At 61.9% G+C, this 24,861-nt stretch overlaps 4 protein-coding genes across 5 annotated transcripts in view; 2 read left to right on the forward strand and 2 right to left on the reverse strand.

Moving 5' to 3' along the window:
• The window catches only part of INTS3 (integrator complex subunit 3), a 50,147-nt gene extending 49,898 nt beyond the window's left edge, over nucleotides 1-249 (forward strand). Inside the window, exon 28 of the mRNA XM_074164386.1 lies at nucleotides 164-249. Within this exon, the coding sequence (XP_074020487.1) occupies nucleotides 164-249 (86 nt within the window). The remainder of the gene's footprint in view (nucleotides 1-163) is intronic.
• Nucleotides 250-7,495: 7,246 nt separating this feature from the next.
• On the reverse strand, nucleotides 7,496-16,108 carry CHTOP (chromatin target of PRMT1). Of its 2 annotated transcripts, none has more exons than XM_074164530.1 (6): nucleotides 15,942-16,108; nucleotides 14,618-14,699; nucleotides 12,920-13,073; nucleotides 10,152-10,335; nucleotides 9,895-10,032; nucleotides 7,496-8,573 (listed from the first exon to the last, which is right to left on the reverse strand). In XM_074164530.1, exons 2-6 carry the CDS (start codon nucleotides 14,680-14,682, stop codon nucleotides 8,371-8,373), a joined length of 744 nt encoding a protein of 247 aa, XP_074020631.1. In that variant the 5' UTR covers nucleotides 14,683-14,699; nucleotides 15,942-16,108; the 3' UTR covers nucleotides 7,496-8,370. The 2 variants fall into 2 exon arrangements, with proteins under 2 accessions (XP_074020631.1, XP_074020630.1); XM_074164529.1 differs by having other exon boundaries at nucleotides 10,152-10,338; nucleotides 15,942-16,101.
• Nucleotides 16,109-17,079: 971 nt separating this feature from the next.
• S100A1 (S100 calcium binding protein A1) lies at nucleotides 17,080-17,638 on the reverse strand. The gene is made up of 2 exons (XM_074164493.1): nucleotides 17,496-17,638; nucleotides 17,080-17,386 (listed from the first exon to the last, which is right to left on the reverse strand). The coding sequence occupies exons 1-2, from the start codon at nucleotides 17,634-17,636 to the stop codon at nucleotides 17,243-17,245; spliced, it is 285 nt and encodes a 94-aa protein (XP_074020594.1). The 5' UTR covers nucleotides 17,637-17,638; the 3' UTR covers nucleotides 17,080-17,242.
• A 5,142-nt stretch (nucleotides 17,639-22,780) lies between these two features.
• On the forward strand, nucleotides 22,781-23,836 carry S100A13 (S100 calcium binding protein A13). Its single transcript, XM_074164612.1, has 3 exons — nucleotides 22,781-22,921; nucleotides 23,282-23,453; nucleotides 23,665-23,836. The coding sequence occupies exons 2-3, from the start codon at nucleotides 23,301-23,303 to the stop codon at nucleotides 23,797-23,799; spliced, it is 288 nt and encodes a 95-aa protein (XP_074020713.1). The 5' UTR covers nucleotides 22,781-22,921; nucleotides 23,282-23,300; the 3' UTR covers nucleotides 23,800-23,836.
• The last annotated feature ends 1,025 nt before the right edge of the window (nucleotides 23,837-24,861 follow it).

Genomic DNA, 24,861 nt, shown 5'->3' on the forward strand with positions numbered 1-24,861 from the left:
CCCCCAGCACCCCCCCGAGGGTCGGACCCCGCGGATGCCGGTCCCTCTCGGCGGGGGGGGGCTGGCGCCGGGCAGGGCCCCCGCGGCGGCGGCGGGGGGGGGGCTCCCCCTGCGCCTCCCCGGCTCCAGACATAACAATCCCCCCCCCGCTCTCCCCCCGGAGCTCGGAGGCTGCCAGACAGTGACTCATCCCGGGAAGGGGGGGCACAGTCGCCGGGGGATGCCAGCGATGGCGGGGGGGGGGACTGAGTAGGGGGGGGGGACCGCGGGCAGGGGGCAACGCTGCCTGCGGCTGCACCTGCCTGGTCGCATCTGCCTGTCCCTGTGTGTCCCCCGTCCCCCCCCCCCAGGATGCATCTGCCTGGGGGGACCCCTGTCCCACCGTGGCCCCCCCCATCCCTGGGGCAGCCCCGGCTGCGGGGGGGGGGGGGGGGGGGGCACCGAAAGCCCAGACGCTGAAGTCAACGTGGCTCCCGGCCCGGAACGGCAGGCTCGATGCTGGGGGGGGGGTCTCCCTGTGCGCCCCTCTCCGGGGGGGTCCCCGGATGCCTGGGTCCCCCCGGATCGGGGAGGGTTGGGGGTGGGGGGGTCTCAAGGCACCCGGATGCCTGGGATCCCCCCAACTTGGGGAGGGTTGGGGGGGGGTCTTGGGGCAACGGGATGCCCCCAGCTCGGGGAGGGCTTGCACGGGGTGTCACGGGGCACCCAGGTCCCCCCATCTCAGGGAGGGGTGTGGGGTGATGGGGCACCCCAACACCCAGGTGTCCCCCCTCGGGGGGGAGGGGCTGTGGGGTCTCAGACACCCAGATCCCCCCAGAACTCGGGTCTCCCCAACTTGGGGAGGGCTGTGGGATCATGGGGCACCCCAACACCCAGGTCCCTCCAGCTTGGGGAGGGTCATGGGGTCTCGAGGGTGATGGAGCACCCCAACACCCATGTCCCCCCAGCTCGGGGAGGGCTGTGGGGTCAGGGGACACCCCAACACCCAGGTTCCCCCACCTCAGGGAGGGCTGTGGGGTCTCGGGGGTCATGGGGCACCCCAAAACTCTGGTCTCCCCAACTCGGCAGGGCTGTGGGATCATGGGGCACCCCAACACCCAGGTTCCCCCCAGCTTGGGGGTCATGGGGCACCTCAACATCCAGGTCCCCCCACCTCAGGGAGGGTTGTGGGGTCCTGGGGCTCATGGGGCACCCCAAAACTCAGGTTCCCCCCACCTCAGGGAGGGCTGTGGGTCTTGAGGGTCATGGGGCACCCCAACATCCAGGTACCCCTGGCTTGGAGGTTATGGGGAACCTCAACATCCAGGTCCCCCCACCTCAGGGAGGGTTGTGGGGTCCTGGGGCTCATGGGGCACCCCAAAACTCAGGTTCCCCCCACCTCAGGGAGGGCTGTGGGTCTTGAGGGTCATGGGGCACCCCAACATCCAGGTCCCCCAGCTTGGGGGTCATGGGGCACCTCAATATCCAGGTCCCCCCATCTCAGAGAGGATTGTGGGGTCCTGGGGCTCATGGGACACCCCAAAACTCAGGTTCCCCCCACCTCAGGGAGGGCTGTGGGGCCTTGGGGGTCATGGGGCACCTGAAGACCCAGGTGTCCCCACCTCAGGAAGGGTTGTGGGGTCCTGGGGGCTGATGGGACACCCCAAAACTTGGGTCTTCCCACCTCATGGAGGGCTGTGGGGTGCACGGGGTGGGGGGGGACTGCCAGGGGGCACCCGTGTCCCGCTGCCGTTGGGGGGGCGGGGGGGGATACCTGGAGGCGCCCGTCCAGGGTGCGCTGGATGGTGACGCACTTGCTGGGGTGGGCGCCGTTGGTGGTGACGGCGGCGACGAGGGCGTCCAGCTCGTCCTTCTTCTCCTTCAGCTTCTTGACCAGGCTCTCGATGGCCCGTTTGGCGAAGGTCTCGTTGTCCCCTCCCTGCCGGTGGCACAGCAGGCTGCGCACGATGCTCGGGCAGGCGTCGCTGCCGCCGCCGGGCGCCCCCAGGGACATGGCGCTGCTCCCCCTGCAAGGCACGGCACCCCACGGCCCTGCCTGTCACCCCCCGCCAGGGGACACCCTGCCTCTTCCCCGTCCCCTCGGGCCACCCAGCACCCTACGGGGTGATGGTACCCATGGGGGGTGCCAGCAAGAGGGGGACGCAACCCCTGTGTGGCACCAGGGATGTGGCAGCCCCCCCCCCCCCCCCCAAAAATGGCACGTAGCCGGTGAGGAGGATGTGGGACAAAGCCACTTTGGATGGGGGGGGGGGGCGCAGCACGGACACCCGGGTTCTATGGGGTGGGAAGAGGGCACAGGGGTCCCAGCGACACGGGGACACCCGGGGTGTCCCCAGCCCCCCGCAGTCCCCGGCCCCGATGGCAGCGGGGCCAGAGCTGGGCCACGGCGTCACCTTGGGCAGCGTGTGGGGACACCGGCCGTGTCACACCGACGGCCGGGCAGGGAGCACGCCTGCGTGTGCATGGCGTGCGAGGCTGCGTGCAAGGGTGCCTGCGTGTGAGTGGAAGTGTGCCCGTGTGTGTGCAAGGGTCTGTGCCAGCGTGCAAGGGGGCCTGTGTGCATGCAAGCGTGCGAGGGTCCCTCCGTGTGCGCAGCATGCAAGCGTGCCTGTGTGGTGTGCAGTGTGCAAGGGTGTCTGCATGTGTGCAAGCGTGCAAGGATGCCCATGAGTATGCAGTGTGTAAGTGTGCCTGCGTATGTGCAAGGGTGCCTGCATGCGTGCAAGGGTACCTCTGTGTGCGTGCAAGGGTGCCTGCACGTGTGCAAGGGTGCCTCTGTGTGTGTGCAAGGGTGCCTGTATGCGTGTGCACAGCATGCAAGGGTACCTGTGTGTGTGCAAGGGTGCCTGTGTGTGTAAGGCTGCCTGCATGTGTGTGTGTAAGGGTGCCTACATGCGTGCAAGGGTACCTCTGTGTGCGTGCAAGGGTGTCTCTGTGTTTGTGCACAGCGTGCAAGGGTGCCTGGGTGTATGTGTAAGGCTGCCTGCATATGTGTGTGCAAGGGTGCCTACATGTGTGTGCAAGGGTGCCTGTGTGTGTGTGCGCGCACCGTGCAAGGGTGCTCACATATATACAAGAATGCCCGTGTGCGTTTAAGTGTGCAATGGTACCCATGTGCATGTGCAAGGGTGCCTCTGCGTGTGCAAGGGTGCCTGTGGGTGCAAGCGTGCAAGGGTGCCCACGTGCAAGCGTGGGTGCAAGCGTGCAAGCGGGCAAGAGCACCCCCACGCGTGGGTGCAGCATGTAAGGGTGCCCACATACATGCAAGTGTGCAAGGGTGCCCACGCACGTGTGTGTGCAGCCTGTAAGGGCACGCACACGCGTGTGCGCAGCGTGCAGGGTGCCTGTGCCAGGCCGGGAGGGCGCCGTGTGCTCGGTGCTGGGGGCCATGGCTGATGCAGGGGGGGCCATGGCTGATGCAGGGGGGGCCATGGCTGGCGCAGGGGGGGGCCCAGACTAAACAGAGCCCCCGGCCGGCGCCGCTCCTTAACCCCTGGCTCCCGGCTGGGCTTCTCCCTCGCCCGCCAGCCCCCGCACACGCCAAGAGCCGCCGGCACACGCCAAGAGTCCACGCACACACACACACACACGTGTGGGGCCCCCACGAGCATCCCCCCCCCCCCCCCACCCGGCCAGGGGCTCCGTACCCGCTGTGGGGGACGTGTGTGTGGGGGGGTCCCGGTCCCGCATCCCGGCGGGTGCCACCCTCCGGGACCTGGGAAAAGCCTTGGAGCGGCGACAGACACAACAATCCCTCGGTCCCCGCTCCCCCGCGGGACGGGGGGGTGTGGGGGGGTGGCTGTCCCGCTTGTCCCCCCCCCCCGCCTCCTCTCCCCGGGATGTGGGCACAGGGCCATGCCCCCCCCCTCCTCTCCTCTGGCTTGAGACGAGCCAGATGCCGTCGGCCATGGGGACATCTCCAAGGATGCTGGAGGGACCCCACGGAGGCACAACCCTGGGGTTCACCACCCCTCCCGGTGTCACCCCGGTGTCACCCCGGTGCCACCCCTCCTGCCCGCTGCTCCCCTGCCTGGCACCCTCTGCCTCAGGGCTCAATTTTGAGGCTAAAGGAGGTGAAAAAAGGGTGGCGGGGAGACTCTCCGTGAGGAGGGGACATTGTCCAGGATTGTCCCAGAAGGAGCGTGGGGGGGTCCCCGGTGTCGGTCCCGGTTCCCCCCCCAGCTCTGGTGGCCGGACCCCAAAGCCAACGCCGGTGGCTCCGGGAAGGGCTGGAAGGGCCAGGGCCACCTCCAGCCTCATCCGAAACTCAGCCCAGTCCGGTTTCGGGGGAACTGGGCTGAGGGGGGACCGGTGATGGCTTCTCCGTCACCGGCAGCGCTCGGTGGCTCTCAGGGGATGGCTGTCCCCACCGGCACCCCAAAAAGCCCCCTCCCCCCGGCCCCGGTGCCAGAGTGAACCGAAGGAATAACGAGGCGCCTCATCACCCCGCTCCAGTTGGGAGGTGACATCTCTGGGCCAGCCTTTTGTCCCCTGGGGGGGGGCTTTTCACCCACCTGCCAGGGCGGCAGCGGGGGGCTGGGGTGGGGGTCTCCCCTCCTCCCCACCCCCCATCCCTCCTGCCCTACAAACACCCCCCGGATCCCCTGGCCCGAGCCCCGAAGCCGGAGCCAGCTTTGTCCCCAAGCCCAGGAGGGGGACAAGCAGCACGGGGTGGGGTGGGGGGGCAACCAGCTCCCGCAGCCCCCGCACGGAGACGGTCCCCGGGCTAATCTCCTTGGCTCCGGGGCCACTAACTTTGCTCCCAGATAGTCCCAAGGGCAGGGACAAAGGGGACGAGCGGGTGCCTGGGTGGGGACTTCATCCCCCCCCGATTTGCCAGTCCGGCTTTTCCCCCCCCCCGCCCGGCTTCTGCCCCCCCCCAGCCCGGCTTTTGGCCCCCCCCAGCCCAGCTTCTGGCCCCCTCCAAGCCCGGCTTTTGCCCCCCCGCCCCAGCCTGGCTTTTGCCCGCCCCCCCCAGCCCGGCTCCGGTACCCCGGGCTGGGGACGGGGATGCTCCCGGGAGGATGCTGAGGGATGTGGGGAGGGAAGAGAAGGGACCCCCCTGGAAAAGTGGGTGCCAACGGGCCACCGCGGCCACATCCCAACTCCCAGGACTTTACGGGACACCGGCCCACTCCCCCCCCCTGAGGTCACCCGTGGATGACAATGGGGTGTTTCCCCTGGTTTTGGGGCTACCGGCGGGAGGAAAGCGGGGAGAGGCGTCGAGGGGCTGCCCCGGGTGGGGGGTCCCTGTGTCATGTCCCCCCCCCCCCGGCCCTGGCTCCTGCCCCCACCCGCGCAGCAGGACAACGAGGGGCCGGGGGGTGCTGGGGCAGGGTGTGGGGGGCAGAGAGGGGGTGACACGAGTGGGGACACCCGGGGGGCGATGCCGGGGAGGGGGGGGGGGGGGGGAAGGATGGAGCGGGGCCGGGCCGGTTTACTCACCTCCTCCGCCCGGCTCTCCTCACTCGGGGCCCGGCTCCCGCTGCATCTCCTCCGGCTGCCCGCAGCCCCTGCCCGTCCCTGCCCGCACCCCTGCCCGTCCCTGCCTGCACCCCTGCCCGTCCCTGCCCGCAGCCCCTGCCCGTCCCTGCCTGCACCCCTGCCCGCTCCCCGCAGCCCTGCCCGCTCCTCCCCCGTCCCTGCCTACAGCCCCGCTGCCCGCTCCTGCCCGCAGCCCTGCCCGTTCCCCGCAGCCCCTGCCCGCCCCTGCCTACAGTCCCTGCCCACTCCTGCCCGTCCCTGCCCACTTCCTGCCCCAGCCCTGCCCGTTCCTCGCAGCCCCTGCCCGTCCCTGCCCACTCCTGCCCGCAGCCCCTGCCCGCTCCTGCCCGACCCCCGCAGCTCCTGCCGGTCCCTGCCTGCACCCCTGTCCGTCCCTGCCCGTTCCCCGCAGCCCTTCCCTGCCCCCTGCCCACTCCCCGCAGCTTCTGCCCGTCTCTGCCTGCAGCTCCTGCCCGTTCCCCTGCCCGTTCCCCGTAGCCCCTCCCCGTCCCCCGCAGTCCCCGCCCACTCCTGCCCGTTCCCCGCAGCTCCTGCCCGTCCCTGCCTGCAGCTCCTGCCCACTCCTGCCCGCAGCCCCTGCCGGTGCCTGCCTGCACCCCTGTCTGTCCCTGCCCGTTCCCCGCAGCCCTTCCCTGCCCCCTCCCCGCAGCTCCTGCCCACTCCTGCCCCTTCCCGCAACTCCTGCCCGTCCCACCCAGCTCCTGCCCACTCCTGCCCGTTCCCGCAGCTACTACCCGTCCCTGTCTGCAGCCCCTGCCCGTTCCCCGCAGCCCCTGCCCTTCCCCCCCAGCTCCCCACAGCCCATTCCCGTCCCTGCCCACTCCCCGCAGCTCCTGCCCGTTCCCCGCAGCCCCTTCCCGTCCCCCGCAGCTCCTGCCCACTCCTGCCCGTTCCCGCAGCTCCTGCCCGTTCCCCGCAGCTCCTGCCCACTCCTGCCCGTTCCCGCAGCCCCTTCACGTCCCCCGCAGCTCCTGCCCACTCCTGCCCGCAGCTCCTGCCCGTTCCCGCCGCCCCCGCCCGTCCCTTCCCGCCGCCGCTCCCGCAACTCCTCCGCCACAACAACGAAAAGGTGAAGCCGGGGCGCGCGAGGCGCCGTCGCGTCGCAGCCAATCGCCGGCGCCCTGACAGGCGGCCCTCGCCTCACCAACCAATGGCGGCCGCGCTTACATCAGGGAGGGGCGGGGAGGGCGCAGGCAGCGGCCGGGCCGGGCCCCGCTCCGGGGACCGCCCCCCCCCCCCGGGGAAGGGACCGGGGGCTCCCCGGGACTTGGGGGGGGGGGGGGGGGGGCGGACCCCCCGGGGAACCCTCGTACGGCGCGGAGGGGAAACGGTGGCCGCAGTGAATTTAGGCGGAAAGTGAGCAAAAAAATCCCATTTGCCGGAAAAAAAAAAAACCCTATTTCCATCCCCCTCCCTCATTTCCCGGGAAAAAAAACCCAACCCGTTTCCCAGGGGAAACTCCCCCCCCCCCCCCCAAATTTCCTAGGGACACCCCCCTGCTCCCCATTTCCCTGGAAAAAAAAAAACCCACAAGCGTTTCCCAAGAGCTCCCCCTCATTTCCTCGGGGGAAAAAAAAAAAAAAAGCCCCCCCCCCCCCCCCTTTCCCGGAAAATAAAAAATTTCCCCCAAATTCCTGGGGGGAAAAAATTATCCCCCCCCCCCCCCCCCATTTCCCCGGGGAAAATAAACTAAAGAATAAATTTCCAGGGGAAAATAAACCAACCCCAAACATTTGTCAACAAGAAAAAAAAACCCATTTCCTGAGCAAAAAACCCCAAACCAACCCATTTCCCAGGTTAAAAAAAAAAAAAGAAAAAAAAAGAAATCCAACGTTTTCCCAGGGGAAAAGAACCCCCAAAATATTTCCCCGGGGGGGGGGGGAAACCCCATCCCATTTTCCGGCAAAAACCAAACCTCACCCAGAGACTATTTCCAGCAAAACTCCCCCCCCCCCCCCAAAAAAAACCAGCCGGAGCCCAAACTGCTTTTATAATTCCTCTTTTTTGTTACAACAAACCAGAAAGACGAGATTCCATGGAAACGGGAAGAAACTGGAGGATTTTGGGAGGGGGGGCAGGGGGGGAAACAGGCCCCATCCCCAAGCCGGGAGGGGGGGTGGGGGGGGTAAGCGCCGGTGGCCAGTCCCACAAAATTTGGGCTACCACAAGGATGAATTTTGGAGCCCGGGGGGGGGGAGGGTTCTATCGCGCTGTAATTTCATTTTCCGGCCGTTTCATCCCTAAATCCCCCCCCTTTTCCTGAAAATGCAGAAATCGCCGGTGGCCCCCCCCCCCAAACACAACGCCGAAGAAATTCCCATTTTTTTTAGCTAAAAACCAAACCAACCCAGGAAGTTTTCAGCCCGGGAAGCGACTGCGGAAAGAGTTTTGGGGCGAAATGAGAAGATTTAACCAAAATCACCTAAAACTGGGGGAGGATTTTTCACTCCCCCCCCCCCCCCCCCCAGTTTGGGGGTTAAATTGCATTTTGGGTGTGAATTTGACCCATTGGTGACAGGGCCCAAGGCCCAAAAAAAAAAAAAAAATCACGATCCCGGCACCGAATCCATCGTTTTTGTGTCCGGAGGATTTAGGGGAAAAACAGGGGAAAAAAAAAAATAATAAAAGATATTAAAAAAGAAATAATCCAATAATCCCAAAACCCCCCAAAATTAAAGGTTTCATACAACGGAGAGTATCAAAATGGGGAAGGAACACACTAAAGTCTGATTTCTCTCTCCCTGCTCCCGCGGGGTCCTTCCGACCGGGATGAGGGCTTGCGTTTTCAGCTGCTGGGCAACCAAAATGGCGCCCCGACGGCCACCAAGAGTCTGTGTGTGTGTGCGCGCGCGCGTGTGTGTGGGTTCAGTCGTTGGTCTCGGGGTCTGTCTGAGCCATGTAGGCGTCCAGCTCCGCGTCCAGGTGTCCCTTCGTCTTGGACATGTAGGCATCCAACTGGTTGTCCAACTGCTCCTTGGTCAAGGCGGGACGTGCGGATCCTCTGCCCCGACCTCGGCCTCTGCCGCGGCCACCGAAGCCACCGCGTCCCCGACCCGCCATGCCGCGACCTAAGGGGACATAAAGATGGGGGTCACACATGCTCCACCGGACCCCGAGGCCACCGCTCCCCCCCCCACCCCGCAGAACTGCTTCTCGGGGACGTCCTGTAGGACCGCGGCAGCAGGATGGGGTTTCACACCATCACAGACTGGTGGGGACTGGAAGGGACCTCTGGAGATCACCTTGTCCCACCCCCTGCCAGAGCAGGGTCACCCAGAGCAGGTCCCACAGGAACGTGTCCAGGTGGGGTTTGAATGTCTCCAGAGACGGAGACTCCACCACCTCTCTGGGCAGCCTCTTCCAGGGCTCTGCCACCCTCAAAGTAGAGAAGTTCCTCCTCATGTTGAGATGGAACTTATGTCCCAGTTTGTGCCCGTTCCCTCTCATCCTGTCACTGGGCACCACTGGAAAAAGCCTGGCCCCATCCTCCTGACACCCACCCTTGAAGTATTTCCAGGCGTTGATCAGATCCCCCCTCAGTCTTCTCTTCTCCAGACTCAAAAGCCCCAAGTCCCTCAGCCTTTCCTCATCAGAGAGATGCTCCAGGCCCCTCATCATCCTCGTAGCCCTTTGCTGTTCCCTCTCCAGCAGTTCCCTGTCCTTCTGGAACTGGGGAGCCCAGAACTGGTCCCAGTGCTCCAGGTGGGGCCTCCCCAGGGCAGAGCAGAGGGGGAGGATGACCTCCCTCCACCTGCTGGTCACACTCTTCCTGATGCCCCCCAAGATGCCATTGGCCTCCTTGGCCACCAGGGCCCATTGCTGGCTCCTGGGCATCCTGTTGTCCACCAGGACTCCCAGGTCTTTCTCCTCAGAGCTGCTCTCCAGTAGGTCACCCCCAACCTCTACTGGTGTGGGGGGGTTATTCCTACCCAGGTGCAGGACCCTACACTTGCCCTGGTTGAATCTCATCAGGTTCCTCTCCCCCCAACTCTCCAGGTCTCTCTGAGTAAACGAAGAGTCTCTTGGTTTCCTCAGTCTCTGTATCATTTCCTTTGGAGGTGTGAGGAGACACCACCGTCTTCCTCAACGCGCTGGAAGATAATTCCCTGCCTCAACTATTATTCCAAGTGACATCGGTCAGGAGGGGACAACTTGCCTGAGAGTCCCCAGATCCCCTCTAGTGACAGCGTCGAAGATCTTGGTGAGGCAAAATATTTGGGGAATAAAAGCCCAAACTGAGCACTACAATTTAAGAAATCGAGGGGTTTTGGGGCCGTGTGTGCTCACACAACACGAGCCTTATGCAGGAAAATTAATTAAATAAGAATTAAAGGTTATTTCTATGTATTTGGCAGCACCGAGTGGCTCCTGATGCCCGCGCGCACCAACCTCGGCCACCGAGTCCCCCGCGGCCCATGGCACCTCTGCCCAGTCCACCTCTTCCAGGGCCACCGCGGCCCCTGATGCCACCTCTTCTCAGCCCCATCCTGGGGGACATCCCTCGCCCCCCGCGAAGCAGGCTCTGACCTGTGAGAAAGGCGAGTAAAAATCAGACAGAAATTCAAGTTTTCAGCCCAAGCGCGAGTCCCGCTGTCAGAAAAACCGGCGTTACTGGTATAAAAGCAACTCCAGTTGGAACCACTGACCTCGGAGCGGGACTCCTCCTCTCAGCAGAGCTCTTGCTCCCCGGCCACCGCGCATGGCTCCTCGTGGCAAGCCCCTCTGCCCCATGGCTAGTCCTCTTCCCCCCATGGCTCCGCGAGCGAGGGGGCCAGCCGGCCGGCCCAGTCGCGCCTGGATGTTACTCTTACCCAGGCGTTGCTTTAAGCTCTTCTGGAACAAAAGATTTTGAAGAAAACAAACAAACAAACAAAAAAACAAACAAGAGAAGTCATGCAGCAATCTGGGACTTGGAAGGCCAACGGCACAGAAGTCACCTGGCCATGCGAGGGGGTGTGTTTGGGATTTTATTTTAAATATAAAATAGGGGGTCACCAGCTCTCTGCGATATATCGTCAAGAGAATCAGATCTGCTCTGGGAGGGATGGTTTGTGAAGGTCAAACAAAGATTAAAAAGACCTTTCCTGGAAGCAAACGTTTGTGCAGAGAGAAGAAAGTTTGCCGATTTGGAAGGAAATATTTCTCCCCATTTTTAGCAGCGCTGCTCGGTCTAAATCAGGCACTTAATCCCCGAGGCCGACACTAATCCCTCCTGCTGGAAGGTGACAGTCCAAGGGAGAGGGAAAGCAACGACCCCTGCTGTGGCACAAGCACATCTGTGGAGCCACACGCCGTGGCTATCGCTCCCGGTGGCCCACTGGCCCATCCTTTGCACGGACCAAAGCAACAGCTAGGACAACGCAGCGACTTTTCCATCTATACCACAAAAACTATAGTGATGAAATCACTAACACCCCCTGGTGCCAGTTTGGTCCCCCCAAAACCCCAACAAGGGGCCAGGAAGCAGCGGTGGGAACCTTCACACTTGTCACAAGAGCAAGAGTTCTCAGCACCGAGAAGGTAAAGGGACAGGAGGAGCCATAAAGGCTGCATTTTACCACAGGTTCCACGAGTTGTTTGAAGTTATTGCTTCTCTATTTGACCCAAACCTGTGAAAAGCTGAACGGTTTCCTCTAAAAATCAGTCTTTTTTGTAGCTGTAGTAAGATTTTAAGTTTTACTGACTCAAGAGTTTAGGAAATCATTCATTTTTCCAACAGCTGTAGCAGCCTAAAACGTCATCCTTTATTCCGCCCAGCCTCGCTGGCAGAAAGGAATGAGAAACACGTGGATGTTCCGTATCTAATTATTCATTTATGTCGCTTACCATTAAGATTTTAACACAAACTGCTGGACTTTGCACTGAAACAGCCTCAAAGTGCTCACCCATCTGCTCTACCTTGCTCTGCTCCAGCCACGGAGTAAACGCAGGTCTGGAACCACCATCAGTAAAAATGTTTTAAGTTAAAAAAAAAAATAAAAATCCCCCCAGCAGGTTTACGTAAACGCTCGTGCACTGAGATGCGGAGGATACAGAACACGCCGCCAAGAATTTGGCACAAGCAGAGCTCCCTGGGAGCTTAAAGAAGTCCTTTCTGAAGCACGGGTGACCCATCACCGGGGTCCATCACCGCTCCCCAGCACAGCCGGAAGGAGCTGAAAAGCTCCTGGTGAAAAACATCCAACCACCGCAGCAACTTCCAGTCCTGGAAGAACAACCCAACGTAAGCCACGTTCCCAAATTTCCCTACGCCGCCTTTCCGTGGCCCTCCCTCGCAGCATTCAACGCCAGGAGACCACGAAAACACCCCTATGCCCTTAAAAACCATGAAAAAATCAAATAGGTTTTAGGAGCTAAGCCAAAAAAAAACCTCTTCAATTCAGCAGAATTCAAGCAGAAACTTCACGCTTCCGCTCTGCTTTCACTCACCACTTGTGAAATTCTTTTCAAACTCCTTTTTTTTTTTAAACAGAAAATAATTTAGGCGACCGTTTCCAGAGCTTTTTGTTTACAAGCTCTCCAAGACCCACTGGCACCAGGGGCTGTTTTCACAGCAGACGTCTCGAGAGGTCTGGAAAAGCGACCGCACTCCCTCTTTTAGCAGAGAGCGAGCCCTCAACGTCGGCGTGTGCGGCAGGTTTAAGTATTCCAGCTATTTGGCGAAGCAGCTCAGCTCAAAAATTTCCAGGGCTTTTTTCTCACGTAGGAGAATGTAGAGAATATTATTTAACTACTTCTGGAGCCGAGTCAGGCGGTGCTGGTTTGAACTCGCCCCACAGCTCTACCCCACGGGTTTTAGTTTGTGTCCTACACATCCATTTTAAGCCAATCTCACCACCCTTCCCACTTAAAAATACGCTTTAAAACTTGCAAAAAAAGCCTTAAGCCTGACAATGAGAAAAATTTAGAGAAACACGTCTCTTCCGGATGTTATTGAGGTTTCTGCTGTAGAGAGATTTCAACCCCTGCCCCTTCCCTAAGTCCAGAGTTAGGGAGGAACACACTGAAACAGCGGAGAAATCGAAACCTAGTGTCTGCTCAGGTCTTCTGCTCTACCAGTTTGAGGAACACACCGTAACCTCTAATACCCATCACCGAAATGTGGAACCATAAAAGACTAGATTGCGAGATGAAGCACTCGGCAGATCCAGAAACCCAGAATGAGAACATTTCTCTGAAAAAATAGAGAGGAGACGTGAACAGCCAGCACAAAAGCACCCCCAACTCAGTAATACCGACCAGGTAAGTCACAAAACATCACTTATCTGAAATAAAAGGTGGGATTTTCTCCAAGTCCCTTCTAGGTTTCTCATTTTAAACTTCCAGGAGCATTTTTCAAAACCCACCGTGCCCTGAAAAGCTGCCGGTGCCAATCATTGATGGGCTGCCCCGGAAAAAAGCCGCTTTTTCTCACCTGTTTAAGCTTCAAAGCAGCCTGGACAGAAGGTCTATTCTCCATCTGCTGGGCCAGTCTTCTGTTTCTGGCACTGGCCAGCTGCTGCTGCTGCTGCATGGTAGCCCGAATATTCACTGGCATCGGCTGTTTGTTCTTCAGCATGTTAGTAAAGCTTCAAGGTCGAATAAAACGGGTGTTTAAATAAAGCTTTATTACATACATTTATCGGCATTTCATGGTTCTCAAGATTGGATCTCCAGATCCCATGAACCTTATGTAAAAGAGTGGTACTTGGGTCACGTCATACGGGATTTACGTGTTCCTTGTTTTCCACAAGTGTGCAAGAACTGGAAACTCAGAAATGACGTTGTGTATTAATTCAGAAGTGATAAAAAGCTTTAGGTTACTGATTTTTAGAAATGGCAGAAGGAATGAAAACAAGCAGGAAGCAGAGATGACCATGACAGATGGGAGAAGACATGACAGAAACAGAAAAGCAAACCGAAATCCTACTGCAAAATCCAAATTAATCCTCTAAAAGGTAAGAAAACTTATTTAATTAGTTTAAAAACCTCAATGCCAGAAGGTAGCTCCACTAAAGACCCCAGAACAGACCAGCGTGCCTCCGGCAGCACTGGCGCCCTAAGAAATGCCACCACCCAACTGTGCTCATTTATAAAAACATTTATAAAAAGCTTTGGCCATTTCTTTGGTGCACAAAGAATCTTCTGTCTTTAAGAGCAATACAGGAGCGGAACATACAGCGTGATGGTAACCTCCTTAGCTCCTCCTTAGCAGCATCCCATCGGCTTTCTGCTGCGTCCTGGGAGCTACATGAGACTGGAAAACACTTAGGGATGAGGAACATGGACTGACTAAAAGGGAAAAGGCCAGCGAGGCTCCCCTGCGCTGCTCCCCTTCTGCGGGGTGAGCCCAAGCATCCCTTCAGGCTACGTCTCATCGCAGACCTCGCCAGAACAGGAACTGCAGGCAGACAACTCCCTTTCTCCCTGATTCCATGAGACTAACATCGTTAAAAGAGCGATTAGTAAGAAAGCGAAACATTAACTGCAGCATCGCTGTTAAGTCATCGCTGTAGAAACGCAGAATGGCATGGAAAAAAACAGAACAAAAAACAAACCCAGAAAAATACTCAACAGAAGAAATAAAGAAATCAAGGAGAGAGAGGAGATGGAGATGAAGCAAAGCGTTTGCCTCTTACAAGGCCCAAAACCTTGTTTAAAGGGCCTTCGGGCTTGTTTGAGGGTCTGCTGCCTGCCTCTTACAGGCCAGACCACGCGTGCGTGAGTCCGCCTCGGACAAAGCAGCAAACCTGCCGCAGCCTGGGTAACATGCTACCGCGCCGCAGCGTCGACGAGCTAAAATGTAAAAAAACATGTGGAAGAAAAAAAGGGAGGGTGTGAGGTTTCTCTCTTTTGGTTATACCACATCCCACCATTATTTTACGTGTCGGATAGTTTAATCTTAATGGCTACGGATAAATTTCTCCGCAACGCTCGCCCTTTTAACCGTGCGTACCACATTTGTTGGAGTTTAAGACAGAGGTGCAAAGCCATCTGCTTGTTTTAGTGAGGTTAAAAGAGGGCAGAAACCACGTTGGTTTTTTTGGACACCGGACAGTGATATTTAAGTAAAAAAAAATAAAAAATAAAAAAATAATTTCTTATGAGCTGAAGCTGCTGTTGGCTTCCTCACCGCTCGTTCAGAGACATCTTGGTGGTGCTCTTTAGCACAACCTTCGGTGCTGACTGTGCAGCCATCTTCAGATCAAGAGAATCTGCAAAACAGGAGAAGCAGATTTAACAAACAGCACAGAGATGTGGTGCCGACTTGACTAAACATTAAAAAAACCCCATGCATTCCTGCTCCTTTGGTGGAGAGAACCAAGAACGGGGCAATTTAATACATTTTTAATAAGATTTCTAGGCCACTTCCGCGATATAGTAGGTTTAATAAATCAGCAAGTTATGCTAACCCACCCTAAGAAATCATCTTTTTAGAAAGGGAAAATTTTACCGATCGCAGGAGGAATGCTGCAAAAACAGTCCATCAGTCAAGATGTCACCCAAATATCTTGTTTAGTGCAGCACCTAGTGACACTGCCACACTCCCTCTGCTTTACTATCAGCCAGATGGAAACCCCAATTTGCTTTAAACAGGCACATACTATATACCTGGCAATGAAATCTCAACTTTACTCTATGGAAGTCCCATATACTTTAAAAATATTAAGGTTCCATCCTCCCACTACGATTGCCACCACCTGGACAGAAATAAACTGCAATCACTTGGGCTTTTTAATATCTAATACTCTGGTAGGCGGCTCATCCGCAACCCTAATGCGGTTCTTCGACATGAGAACCCGCCACATGCCTCAGGGAAGGGATTTAAACTCAGCTGTTCCTGATCTGGGGAGCACAGCTCAAGCCCGAGTGCTTTGGGGGTGATGAATACTACTGAAATGTGCTAAGCTCAAATTCACTAAGTATGCAGATCGCTTTAGCTTTTCTTTTAAATACAATTAGCACCAAATTGAATACTTAAATGACTGCCGAGAAGTATTCCTCCTCGAAATACCTTGAAGAAAATGCTTTCTTTGCAATGTTTTACAGTCCATCGGCTAGAAATTGAGCCAACAGGCAGCCCTACCCCGTTTTTCTTTAACTAAAAACGTTTTCAAAGAGCATTTTTTCCTGAACAACGACAGCTGGGAAAGCCCCGCTCCCATCTGCCCGCCCCGGCACCGCCGGCCGAGGACGGGGAGGAAACCGAGGCCTGGCCTGGGCCCTCGGTCCAGTCCCCTCCGGCAGCTCCCCTACGAGACGAGGCGGAGGGGAGGGATAAGAGAGACCGGCCCTGCATGCACAAAGCCGGGACAGGGGCAAACACCGCACTTTTCCCCTCAAAGGACAAAGATCAGCCCCCCCAAGCCGCCTGAGGGAACCCCCCCGGCCTCCCTCCCGGAGTCTCCCTCAGCGTCCCCCACCCGCCCCCACCGCTCAGGGACAGCCGCTCTCACCGAAGCAGACGGTCGCCAGGTCTCCGGTGGGGCTGGCTGACGGGTGGCGCGGGGTGTGGGGCTGGCTCCGGCGCCCTCCGCCCGCTCCCGCCGCACTCTAAGCGCCCGCGACAAAATGGCGGCAGCACCCTCAAACACCCTCCCTCCTCCCACCTCGCCCGCGCCGAGCCGGCCAAAATGGCGGCGGCGGCGACGCGCAGGCGCACAGCCCCTCGCGTCACCCACGCCCCCCTCCTATTGGGCGGAGCGGCCCTGACGTAAGGGCCGCCCCCTCGGCTATTGGTGCCCCGGGGCGGGGTGGGCGGGACCGGGCCGTGGCGCGGGGAAGGCGGGGGCCGTGGGCTCCCTCAGGCGGGCGGTGGTAGTGGGGCCGCCGCGGCCTGGCCGCGTTCCAGCGGCTCGGGTTCCCGGTTCCCCCCTGCCGTGAGGAGCAGGCGGGCGCCCGAGCCCCGCGGCGGGGGTGGAGGCCTGGTTGGAGGTGTCGAAGGCTTGAGGAGGCCTCATGGGGCCTCCATCCCCCCCGCGGCCTGGCTGGGCCTGCGGCCTAGTTGTCCCCGATGTGTCCCCGCTTTCAGCCGGGGCAGCCCCGGTGTGGGGCCGGACCGGGGAGGAAGGGGATGAGATCCCAGAGCCGTTGGGAGCACCGAGGCCGGCCCCAGCCCCGGCAGACGATGGCGCTGGTGGCCCTGCGCTGTGCCTCAGCGCGGGGGCTGCTGGCGGGCGGCCCGCTGGGGCGAGGAGATAAGAACCGGTTCCTCCAGCCCCACGGGGCGCAGTGCCCGTGCCTCTGGCGGGACGGGGCGACGAGTCCCGGCCTGTGGCCATCCCCCTCCTCCGGACCCTCCTGCCCCCATGTTGCACCCCCGTGTCCCGCACCCCAACACCCCTGGTGCAGGCCGGGGTCACCCGCCCCAGCTCTGCTGTGCCCCAGGGCGATGGCAGGGCTGATGCCAGGCTCCTATGGAAGACCTGGAGCAGGGTGGAGACGGGGATGTCTCCAGGCACTTGGGGTGACCCGAGGTGGCTTTTCCCCGTGACCCCGTGGCTCAGGAGAGGGAAGGCTCCTTGGTATCCCCGGGGGGACACCAGCAGGGAGGACACCCAGCCCTGGAAACGAAGGAGCTGACAACACGCTTCTGGCTGGGTCGGTGCCTTTATTGTGGAGCTGGATCCCAGTGGGATCCCTGGGGTGTGCTGGGGAGCGGAGGGTGAGCTGGGGCGGAGGGGGTGATGGCGGGGGGGGCTCTGCATTTTGGGGATGATGCCGCGGCCAGCTGCTGCGTGGTGGGGAGGGGCCTGGGTCAGGCGTTCTCCCAGAAGAAGGTGTTGCAGGCCACGGTGAGGGTGGCCACCAGGACCACGTACTCCTGGAAGTCCACCTCCCCGTCGCCGTTTTCATCCAGGTCCTGCATGATCTTCTCCACGGCGCCCGTGTCCTTCTGGGTCTGTGTGCCAGGGGAGGAAGGGGGGTGACAGGGTGAGCACCAGGGGCTCCGCAGCCCTCTGGGATGGAGGGAAAGTGGGGGGGGAGCCTTGACCCCCTGCCGCCCCTACCTCCAGGAAGCAGCCGAGCTCGCTCTGCAGCAGCTCCTTCAGCTCCTTCTTGCTCAGCTTGTACTTGTCCCCCTCTTTGCCCGAGTAATGGTGGAAGACGTTGATGAGCGTCTCCATGGCCCCTTCCAGCTGCGACGCCATGGCTCCGGCTATCGGGGGGGGACCTGCCGCGTTATGGGGTGGGGGGACAGCTGCCAACCCCCCCTCCATGTCCCAGCCCCCAAATCGCAACCACCCCCTCCCCTGTCCCCTCTTGGGGAGCTGTGGCCTTCATGCCAAATGCTTGGCGCTGGGCAGAGACCCCCACGGGGCACCCCAGGCCCCCCAGGGCTGGATGGGGGGGCTCCAGGGGAGGGGGACCCTGGCCGCCTGTCCCCTAGCAGGGCACCCGTGTCCCCTGTTTGTCACCTGGGCTCACCTGAGGTCCCCTCCGCGCCGCCCGCCCGCTGCTCCGAGAGTGCCGGGCTGGGACAGCCGGGGATGTTAAATAACCTCCAAGCCCCCTCCCTCCGGGAGGATCCGATACCGGGGCTGGACAGCCCGGCTGGCACCGCCGGGACACCCCCGCGCCGCCTTCCCGGGGGCCGGGATGCGGGGAACCTGGACCCACGGCACCCTGCTCACCCCACACCGTCCTTGGGGGTGACGCAGGGGAGCGTTTCCAGCCCCACCAGTGCTTATGGGGCAGGGGAGGGGTGGGCAGCGGCGCCGAGAGTCGCTTTGGGGGGCTCCGCGTCCCTATGCTAAACCTCGAGTGTCCCTTCTTGCCAGCCCCATGGCTCCGTGGGGCAGCGGGATGCCGTGGGGCACAGGGATGTGTGGGGACGGGCAGCGGGGCCACCCCCTGGCTGGCTCTACTTGCCCAGCCCCGGGTGGGATCCGGCGAGGGGCCCTGGCTCGGCTGGTAGCCGTGGTCCCCGTGTCACCGGCGGGCGCCCGGGGTCTGACCCCGCGGCATCACCTGCCGGCATCCCCCATCTGTCAGCGCCACGGTGCCGCGGTGCCGGATCTGTCCCCGACCCTCCTCCCCGGGGGCCGATAAGCCGCGAGTATCCGGTGTCCTCGGCCTCGCAACGGGAGCCAGCCGGGGCCGGGGGGGGAGCCGCGGGGGGCTATCGGGTGACTCAGCCCAGGCCCCCCAGGGGCCACCCGCTCCCCGCAGACAGAAAGGCCTCTTGTCACGTTAAAAAAAAAGCCCCACAATCCCAACCCGGAGGTTGCTCCAGCAACGGCCGGGCCAAGAAACCAGATTCCCCGAGCTGGCATGGCCGGCGCTGATAATCCCGGCCCCGACGCGGCTCCCGTTACGGCCCCGCGTCCCCCCGGACGGGGCGGTGTGGGGCCGAACCCACCGTGCTCCCACCCACCCCCCCCTTAGATCTGGCATCCCCCAGAGGTGCTGAGCCCCCCAAACTCAGTCTGTCGCGATTGTGTGTGTGTCCCCCCCTTTTTTGGGACCCTCCCTCCTCTGTCGTCGTGGCGTCGTGGCTTTTCGTAAGAGCCGGGTGGTGCCGGGCTCTTTATCCCGGATTCCATCCCTAATTTGGGGCTAATTATATCCTGCTCCCTCCGTTTCCAGCTCCCGCACTTCCTGTCCCCGTGGTTGGGAAACGCCACGGCTCCCTGGCACCCCCCTTTCTTGCCTGGGGACCCCAAAATCACCCTGTCACCCAGTCCCCCCGACCCCGTGTGGCCACCCCATTGCCACTGCCCTGTGCTGGGGGGGCTGGAGAGTTTGGGGTGATGTGAAGGGCCTTGGGGGTCCAGCCCTTGTCCTGCACCTGGGGCAGCTGAGGTGGCTGCGAGGGGGGTCCCTGGGTGGAGGTGGGTGTCCCTGGATGGAAGTGGGGGTCCCGGGTGGAAGTGGGGGTCCTGGATGGAGGTGGGGGTCCTGGTTGGAGGTGGGGATCTGGATGGAGGTGGAGGTTCTGGATGAAGGTGGGATCCCAGACAGAGACGGGGGTCCTGGATGGAAGTGGGGGTCCCAGGTGGAAGTGAGGGTCCCAGACAGAGATAGGGAAGTGGGGATCCCGGGTGGAAGTAGGCAATCCCAGACAGGGGCGGGGGTCCCGGATGGAAGTGGGGGTCCTGGATGGAAGTCGAGGGTCCCAGACAGGGGTGGGGGTCCCAGATGGAGGCTCAGGAGCTGCTTCCCAGCAGGACACAGCTCCCATTTTTGGTGTGGGGCAGGGACGGGGAGCCCTGGGGCTGGTGAGCTCCAGGAGAGGCCGGATCCAGAGCCTGGGGACAGGGGGGAGCGGGAGGGGACCCCGGTGTCACTCACTCGGCGGTGTTCACGCGGGGGCTGGCAGCGGTGGAGCCCCGGTGCCCCCGTCCCCAGTGCAGCAGCGGAGCAGGATCTGGCCACCCCTTCCGGGAGAGCCTGGCCCAGTTGGCTGCATCCCCTGCCCAGTTGGGCAGCAGCTGCCCGTGACGGGAACAGGCATCACCGCTTAAAAATAACCCGTCCCCGCTCCCCGCAGTGGGCACAGAGACGGGGGCCACCATGTCCCGGTCACAGCACCGGTGTGTCCAACCCCTTGGCTGTGCCGAGGTCCCCAAGGGCTTCCGATCCGGAGATCAGGAGCTCGTGAGACCCCACCTGGATTTCTGTGTCCAGCTCTGGAGCCCTCAGCGCAGGAGAGACACGGAGCTGTTGGAGCGGGGCCAGAGGAGGTCCCGGAGATGCTGGGAGGGCTGGAGCCCCTCTGCTGGGAGGGGGGGCTGAGAGAGTTGGGGGGGGTTCAGCCTGGAGAAGAGAAGGCTCTGGGGAGACCTTCGAGCCTCTTCCCTAAAGGGGCTCCAGAAAAGCTGGGGGGGGGACTCTTGATGAGGGAGGGGAGCGATGGGACAAGGGGGAAGAGTTTTAAGCTGAAAAAGGAGAGATTTAGGTTAGATATTGGGAAGAAGTTCTTTATTTTGAGGGTGGTGAGAGCCTGGCCCAGGTTGCCCAGAGAAGCTGTGGCTGCCCCATCCCTGGAGGGGTTCAAGGCCAGGTTGGACAGGGCTTGGAGCAACCTGGGCTGGTGGGAGGTGTCCCCCATTTAGTAGGAACGAGATGATCTTCAAGGTGCCTTCCACCCCAAACCATCCCATGACTCCGTGATGCCATGATTTGACCAGGCGGTTCCCGAGTGGTGGGACCAGCCGGAGCCGGGTGCCCAAGGGTAAACCCCGACGCCGCTGGGGCACGGCGTGGGCGCCGGAGGGGTCGGTCCCGGGTGCCACAGCTCCGTGCCGCCGTGGTGCCGGCCGTGGGGAGAGCACGCCCGGCCTGTCCGCGCTGGCAGATCCCCAAGGACAAGCTCTTACCAAACCGGGAGCAGAGAGGGACATGCCAGGAGGTTTACACACATCTTGGAACAGGTTTCAGCCGCTGCGACTCCCAGTGCTTGACTTTGACCCAGCTAAACCAGTTGCTCCAGTTGCTGGTGCCGGGGCTGGGCCGATCTTGTCTCTTCAACCCATGGCTGGAGGATGGAAGAGGCTTTTCCATCCCTGGGGTTTGGAGCTGGGGGGGGAGCTGCCAGACACCGGCTGTGCCAAGGCTGGGGACACCGTGATGGTACCGGGGACCTGGTTTTACAGCCTGAAACAATCACGCTTCCCTCCAACAAAGCCCTTATCATCATGCCGGGCTGGCGTGGGCCACTGCTGGGCACCCCTGGTAGCCACAGCGATCGTCCCTGGTAGAGCCAAGACAGGATGGGGACAACACAACAAGGACCAGGACACGTGGGCAAGATGCCACCCCCCTCTGGGATGCAACCCAACCATGGGGCACACGAGGTCTTGCCGTGCTCTGCCACCTCCCGGTAGCACCGGGGTCCCCAGGGCTGGGTCACCCCTCCCTGCCCACGGGGACAGCCCCGAGCGGGGATCCCCGGGGCTCGACCGGGAGGTGACATCTCTCCTGTCACCTGTGATTTGACCAGATCCTGTTGCGGGGCCGCCGCTGCCTCCTCGCTCCATGCCGGCACCCCAAATTCCAGGGGCGGCGAGTCACGGGCCCGCCTGGCTCTCGGGGCTGGTGATTCACCCCAAACCTGTCCTTGTCCCTGCCGGGCCTGACTCAGCCCAGCGGTTTCCCAAGAGACCATCTCGGTCCCCTGACGTGGGGCTCGACGGAAGTCCCGTCCCTGTCCCCCTCGTCACCCCGGGAAGGGGGACGGGTCGGATGGGGCTGCAGGAAGCCAATTCCTCCCCTGTGAGCTGGTGTGACGGGTGCCGGGTGGGGACCGGGCTGCCCGGTGCCGACCGGAGCCTCCCCATCCCCGTGGAGAGGTGGAATGAGTGCGTCAGGGCTCAGCAGAAACTGGGCTGGTGACGGTGTCATTCTACCAGGGACCTCCCTGCTCTGGGTCCCCAAAAAACTATTAGTTGGAGGGGGGTTTCCAGGCTGTGCTGGGGTCCCTGGGACCATGTGTTGTCACGCTGGGGTCACGCTGCCGTGGGGACACCGGGACACAGCCCCTGTGGCGGGCAGGGATGGGGGGACTGGCAATCTGCTCCGAGCAGAGATGGTCCCCAACGTCACCTCCATCCCATGCCACCGCCCCCTGTGTCCCCACCGCCTCTCGCCGGGGTTTGTTTGGAGCCTGGGGCATGGGACGCGATTTGGGGGGTGCCCCGTGGGAACAGCGGGGCCGTGTCACGGAGCTGCTCAATCTCCCGGCTGCAAACCTGCCAGGGCTGCTATGTTATAAATACACGATGATTAAATGGGAAGGCTCGGGCAGTCCCAACCCCCTAATTAATTTGGATTAATTAATTTTCACAAAGCCCACTATTAATAGGGATGATGTCAGCAGGCGGCTGAGTCACAACTCTCACTCGGTGCGGGTCGAGCCGGGCTCTGGGTCCTCGGAGCCACTGGATCACGGGCCGGAACGAGCCACTGCATCAGGGCACGGGCAGGACACAAGCGGGGCTTTGGGGACCACGTCCCCATCTTCAGTGCCACCCCATCCCCGTGGGGATGTATTTCGGGGGGTGTGTGACCTGCCCTGCACCTTCGGAAAGGTCTGGGTGATGCTGGAGCTCCACAGGATGCTCCATCCCAGGGGATGCTGGAGCAAACCCGCTCCATCCTCCCGCATCCCTGCCCCGTGGTCCCATCCTGCTCCCCACTGGAGCATCCCTGCGGCAGCGGAGCCCGGGGAGGCCGGGAAAGGTTCTCAGCGGGGGGGGGGGGGCGCCGAGCCCTGGATTTGGTCCGTTGCCCGCTCGGGGAGGGAGCAGAGGAGGACGGACGTCTCGGGCGGTGTCCGTGCGTCCGTCCGGTTGCAGCAGGAAACCCAACACCCTGGTGCGGGGGGATAAAGCGCCGTGCTCGTCCCCTCCTGTGGCGCAGGGTATAAAACCTCCCCCGGGGGCAGGGGGGGCCCAGGACCTGCCCGCAGCTCTCTGCCCACAGGCGAAGGGGGGTAAGTAAGGAATCGCTGCCTGCAGCGCCGGCCCCCACCCCGGCCACCCTCTCTCCAGAGCTCGCAGGACGAGAGCGGCGCTGGGGGACCCCCACCGTCCCCCCTGTCCCTTTCCTGATGTCCCCCCCTCCATCCTGGCTGCCTTCGCGATGTTTGTTGCCGAATGGCAGCGGCGTCACCAAATGGCTCTGCCCCCCCGCCCCAGGTCCCTGGGGAGCAGAGGGACAACCCCTAGAGCTGAGCTGAGACCTTGCAGACTCGCTGCACCCTGGGCTGGGGAAGGGGAGAGGGTCCCCATAGTCCTTCCCGGGACGTCCCGTCCCTCTGCCTCCTGCCCTCTCTCGGCTCCTCTCCCTGCAGCCCCGGGGCCACCGGGACCATGGCCACGGGCGAGCTGACTGAGCTGGAGGCGGCCATCGAGAAGATCGTCACCGTCTTCTTCACCTACGCGGGGAAGGAGGGCAAGAAGGGGACGCTGACGGCCGCCGAGTTCAAGGAACTGGTCCAGCTCCAGCTGCCCAACCTGATGAAGGTGAGACGAGGGGCAGCACGTGGCGGGGGCAGCTGGATCCGCCCCCCCCCCCAGCCCCGAGCTGGGGGGCTGTTCCCAGTACCCGGGGATTTGCAAAGGAGAGTGAGCATCTCCCCCCCTATCCCCATCCCTGTCCCCATCCCTGTCTCCATCCTGGTCTCTGGGGACTGGGATGTGGCCGAGCCTCCCCTGTCTGTTCCCCCCCCGGCAGGACGTCCCCTCCCTGGAGGAGAAGATGAGCGAGCTGGACGTCAACAACGACGAGGAGCTGAAATTTGGGGAGTACTGGCGGCTGATTGGGGAGCTGGCCAAGGCCATGCGGAGGGAGAGAGCAGGGAAGAAGTGATGGGGCCAACGCGGGGCTAATAAAAGAGGTTTCCCCCAGCCTGAGCACCGCTGCGGTTCTTAACGGGGGGTGTGTGTGAATCCGAATTTGGGGTGTCCATCTCCTCCCCTGCCCGAATCTACCCATGGACAAGCTGTGCCTAGCACCAGGAGCAGTGGGTCCGGGGCTCCCTCTGCCGTGGGGTGGCTGCTGTGGGGAACCTGGGATGGATGGGGCCCTTGCATCCGGTCCGGCTTGTGGGGTGCCACCCTGTGCCCCGCAAATGCCTTCCTGCCGGGCTGTGGGGTTGTTTGGCTCGGCCCCGATGGGTGGCAGGGATGTGGCTGGGACCGGGGTGGGGCTCGGGAGCATCCCCGGTGGCGATGCCGTGGTGGCCACCACCTCTGGGGCATCAACGCCCAACCTCTCTGGGGTCTTGGGTGGCACGAGCCGGGGGGTCGCATCCGCTGGTACAGCATGTCCCTGGCTCAGCACCCCTAAACGAGCTCCCATTCCCGGCGTTCGGCCCCCAAATCCCATCTCTGCTGGGAAGCGGTGAAATCCCCTCCATGGGGTCACCCATCCAGGAGCCGGTGGGTGCCCGGTGCCCGCTCTGGCCGTTCCCACGGGGTGCTGCCCGGTTGTGCCGTGCCACGCTGGGACGATGGAGCCATCCCTGTGGCCGGGAAGGAGGCGTTTCCCTGGCCCCACGCTGGCCCTGGGCCAGGCTGGGGAATGAGACGCCCTTGCACCACACCGCAGCCGGCGGCGCGCAGGGAGCTCCCACTCACACCTCCCCGCCGTATAAAACCCCGCCGCCCCGCCGCCCGCCCAGACCCGGGAGAGCCCGTGGAGCAGGTAAGTGGCCCATCCGCCACCGCGGGATGGGGGGGGGAACCCGTGCCCAGGGGTCCCGGCCACCCTTTTGCACCACCCCCCCCCCCTCCACTTCCAATCTTTGCTCCCACGCTTGGCTCTGCCACGACTTGCCACCGGAGCAGGGATGTTCCTGCTGTCGGGACGTGTCCCGGCAGCTCAACTGCATCCCGGGGCTCCTTCCTCGCCCGGCGCTCAGTCCTGGAG

This window comes from Numenius arquata, chromosome 27 (genome assembly GCF_964106895.1).
Source record: "Numenius arquata chromosome 27, bNumArq3.hap1.1, whole genome shotgun sequence".
Classification (NCBI taxonomy): Eukaryota; Metazoa; Chordata; class Aves; order Charadriiformes; family Scolopacidae; genus Numenius; species Numenius arquata.

Coding starts and splice junctions, on each gene's coding strand:
- CHTOP (XM_074164529.1), bottom strand. CDS start 14,682: ATGGCTGCACAGTCAGCACCGAAGGTTGTGCTAAAGAGCACCACCAAG. Junction 13,074..14,617: donor AAGATGTCTCTGAACGAGCG/GTGAGGAAGCCA, acceptor TCGACCTTGAAG/CTTTACTAACATGCTGAAGA. Junction 10,033..10,151: donor AGGAGGAGTCCCGCTCCGAG/GTCAGTGGTTCC, acceptor CCTTTCTCACAG/GTCAGAGCCTGCTTCGCGGG.
- S100A1 (XM_074164493.1), bottom strand. CDS start 17,636: ATGGCGTCGCAGCTGGAAGGGGCCATGGAGACGCTCATCAACGTCTTC. Junction 17,387..17,495: donor AGCTCGGCTGCTTCCTGGAG/GTAGGGGCGGCA, acceptor CCTGGCACACAG/ACCCAGAAGGACACGGGCGC.
- S100A13 (XM_074164612.1), top strand. CDS start 23,301: ATGGCCACGGGCGAGCTGACTGAGCTGGAGGCGGCCATCGAGAAGATC. Junction 23,454..23,664: donor AGCTGCCCAACCTGATGAAG/GTGAGACGAGGG, acceptor CCCCCCCGGCAG/GACGTCCCCTCCCTGGAGGA.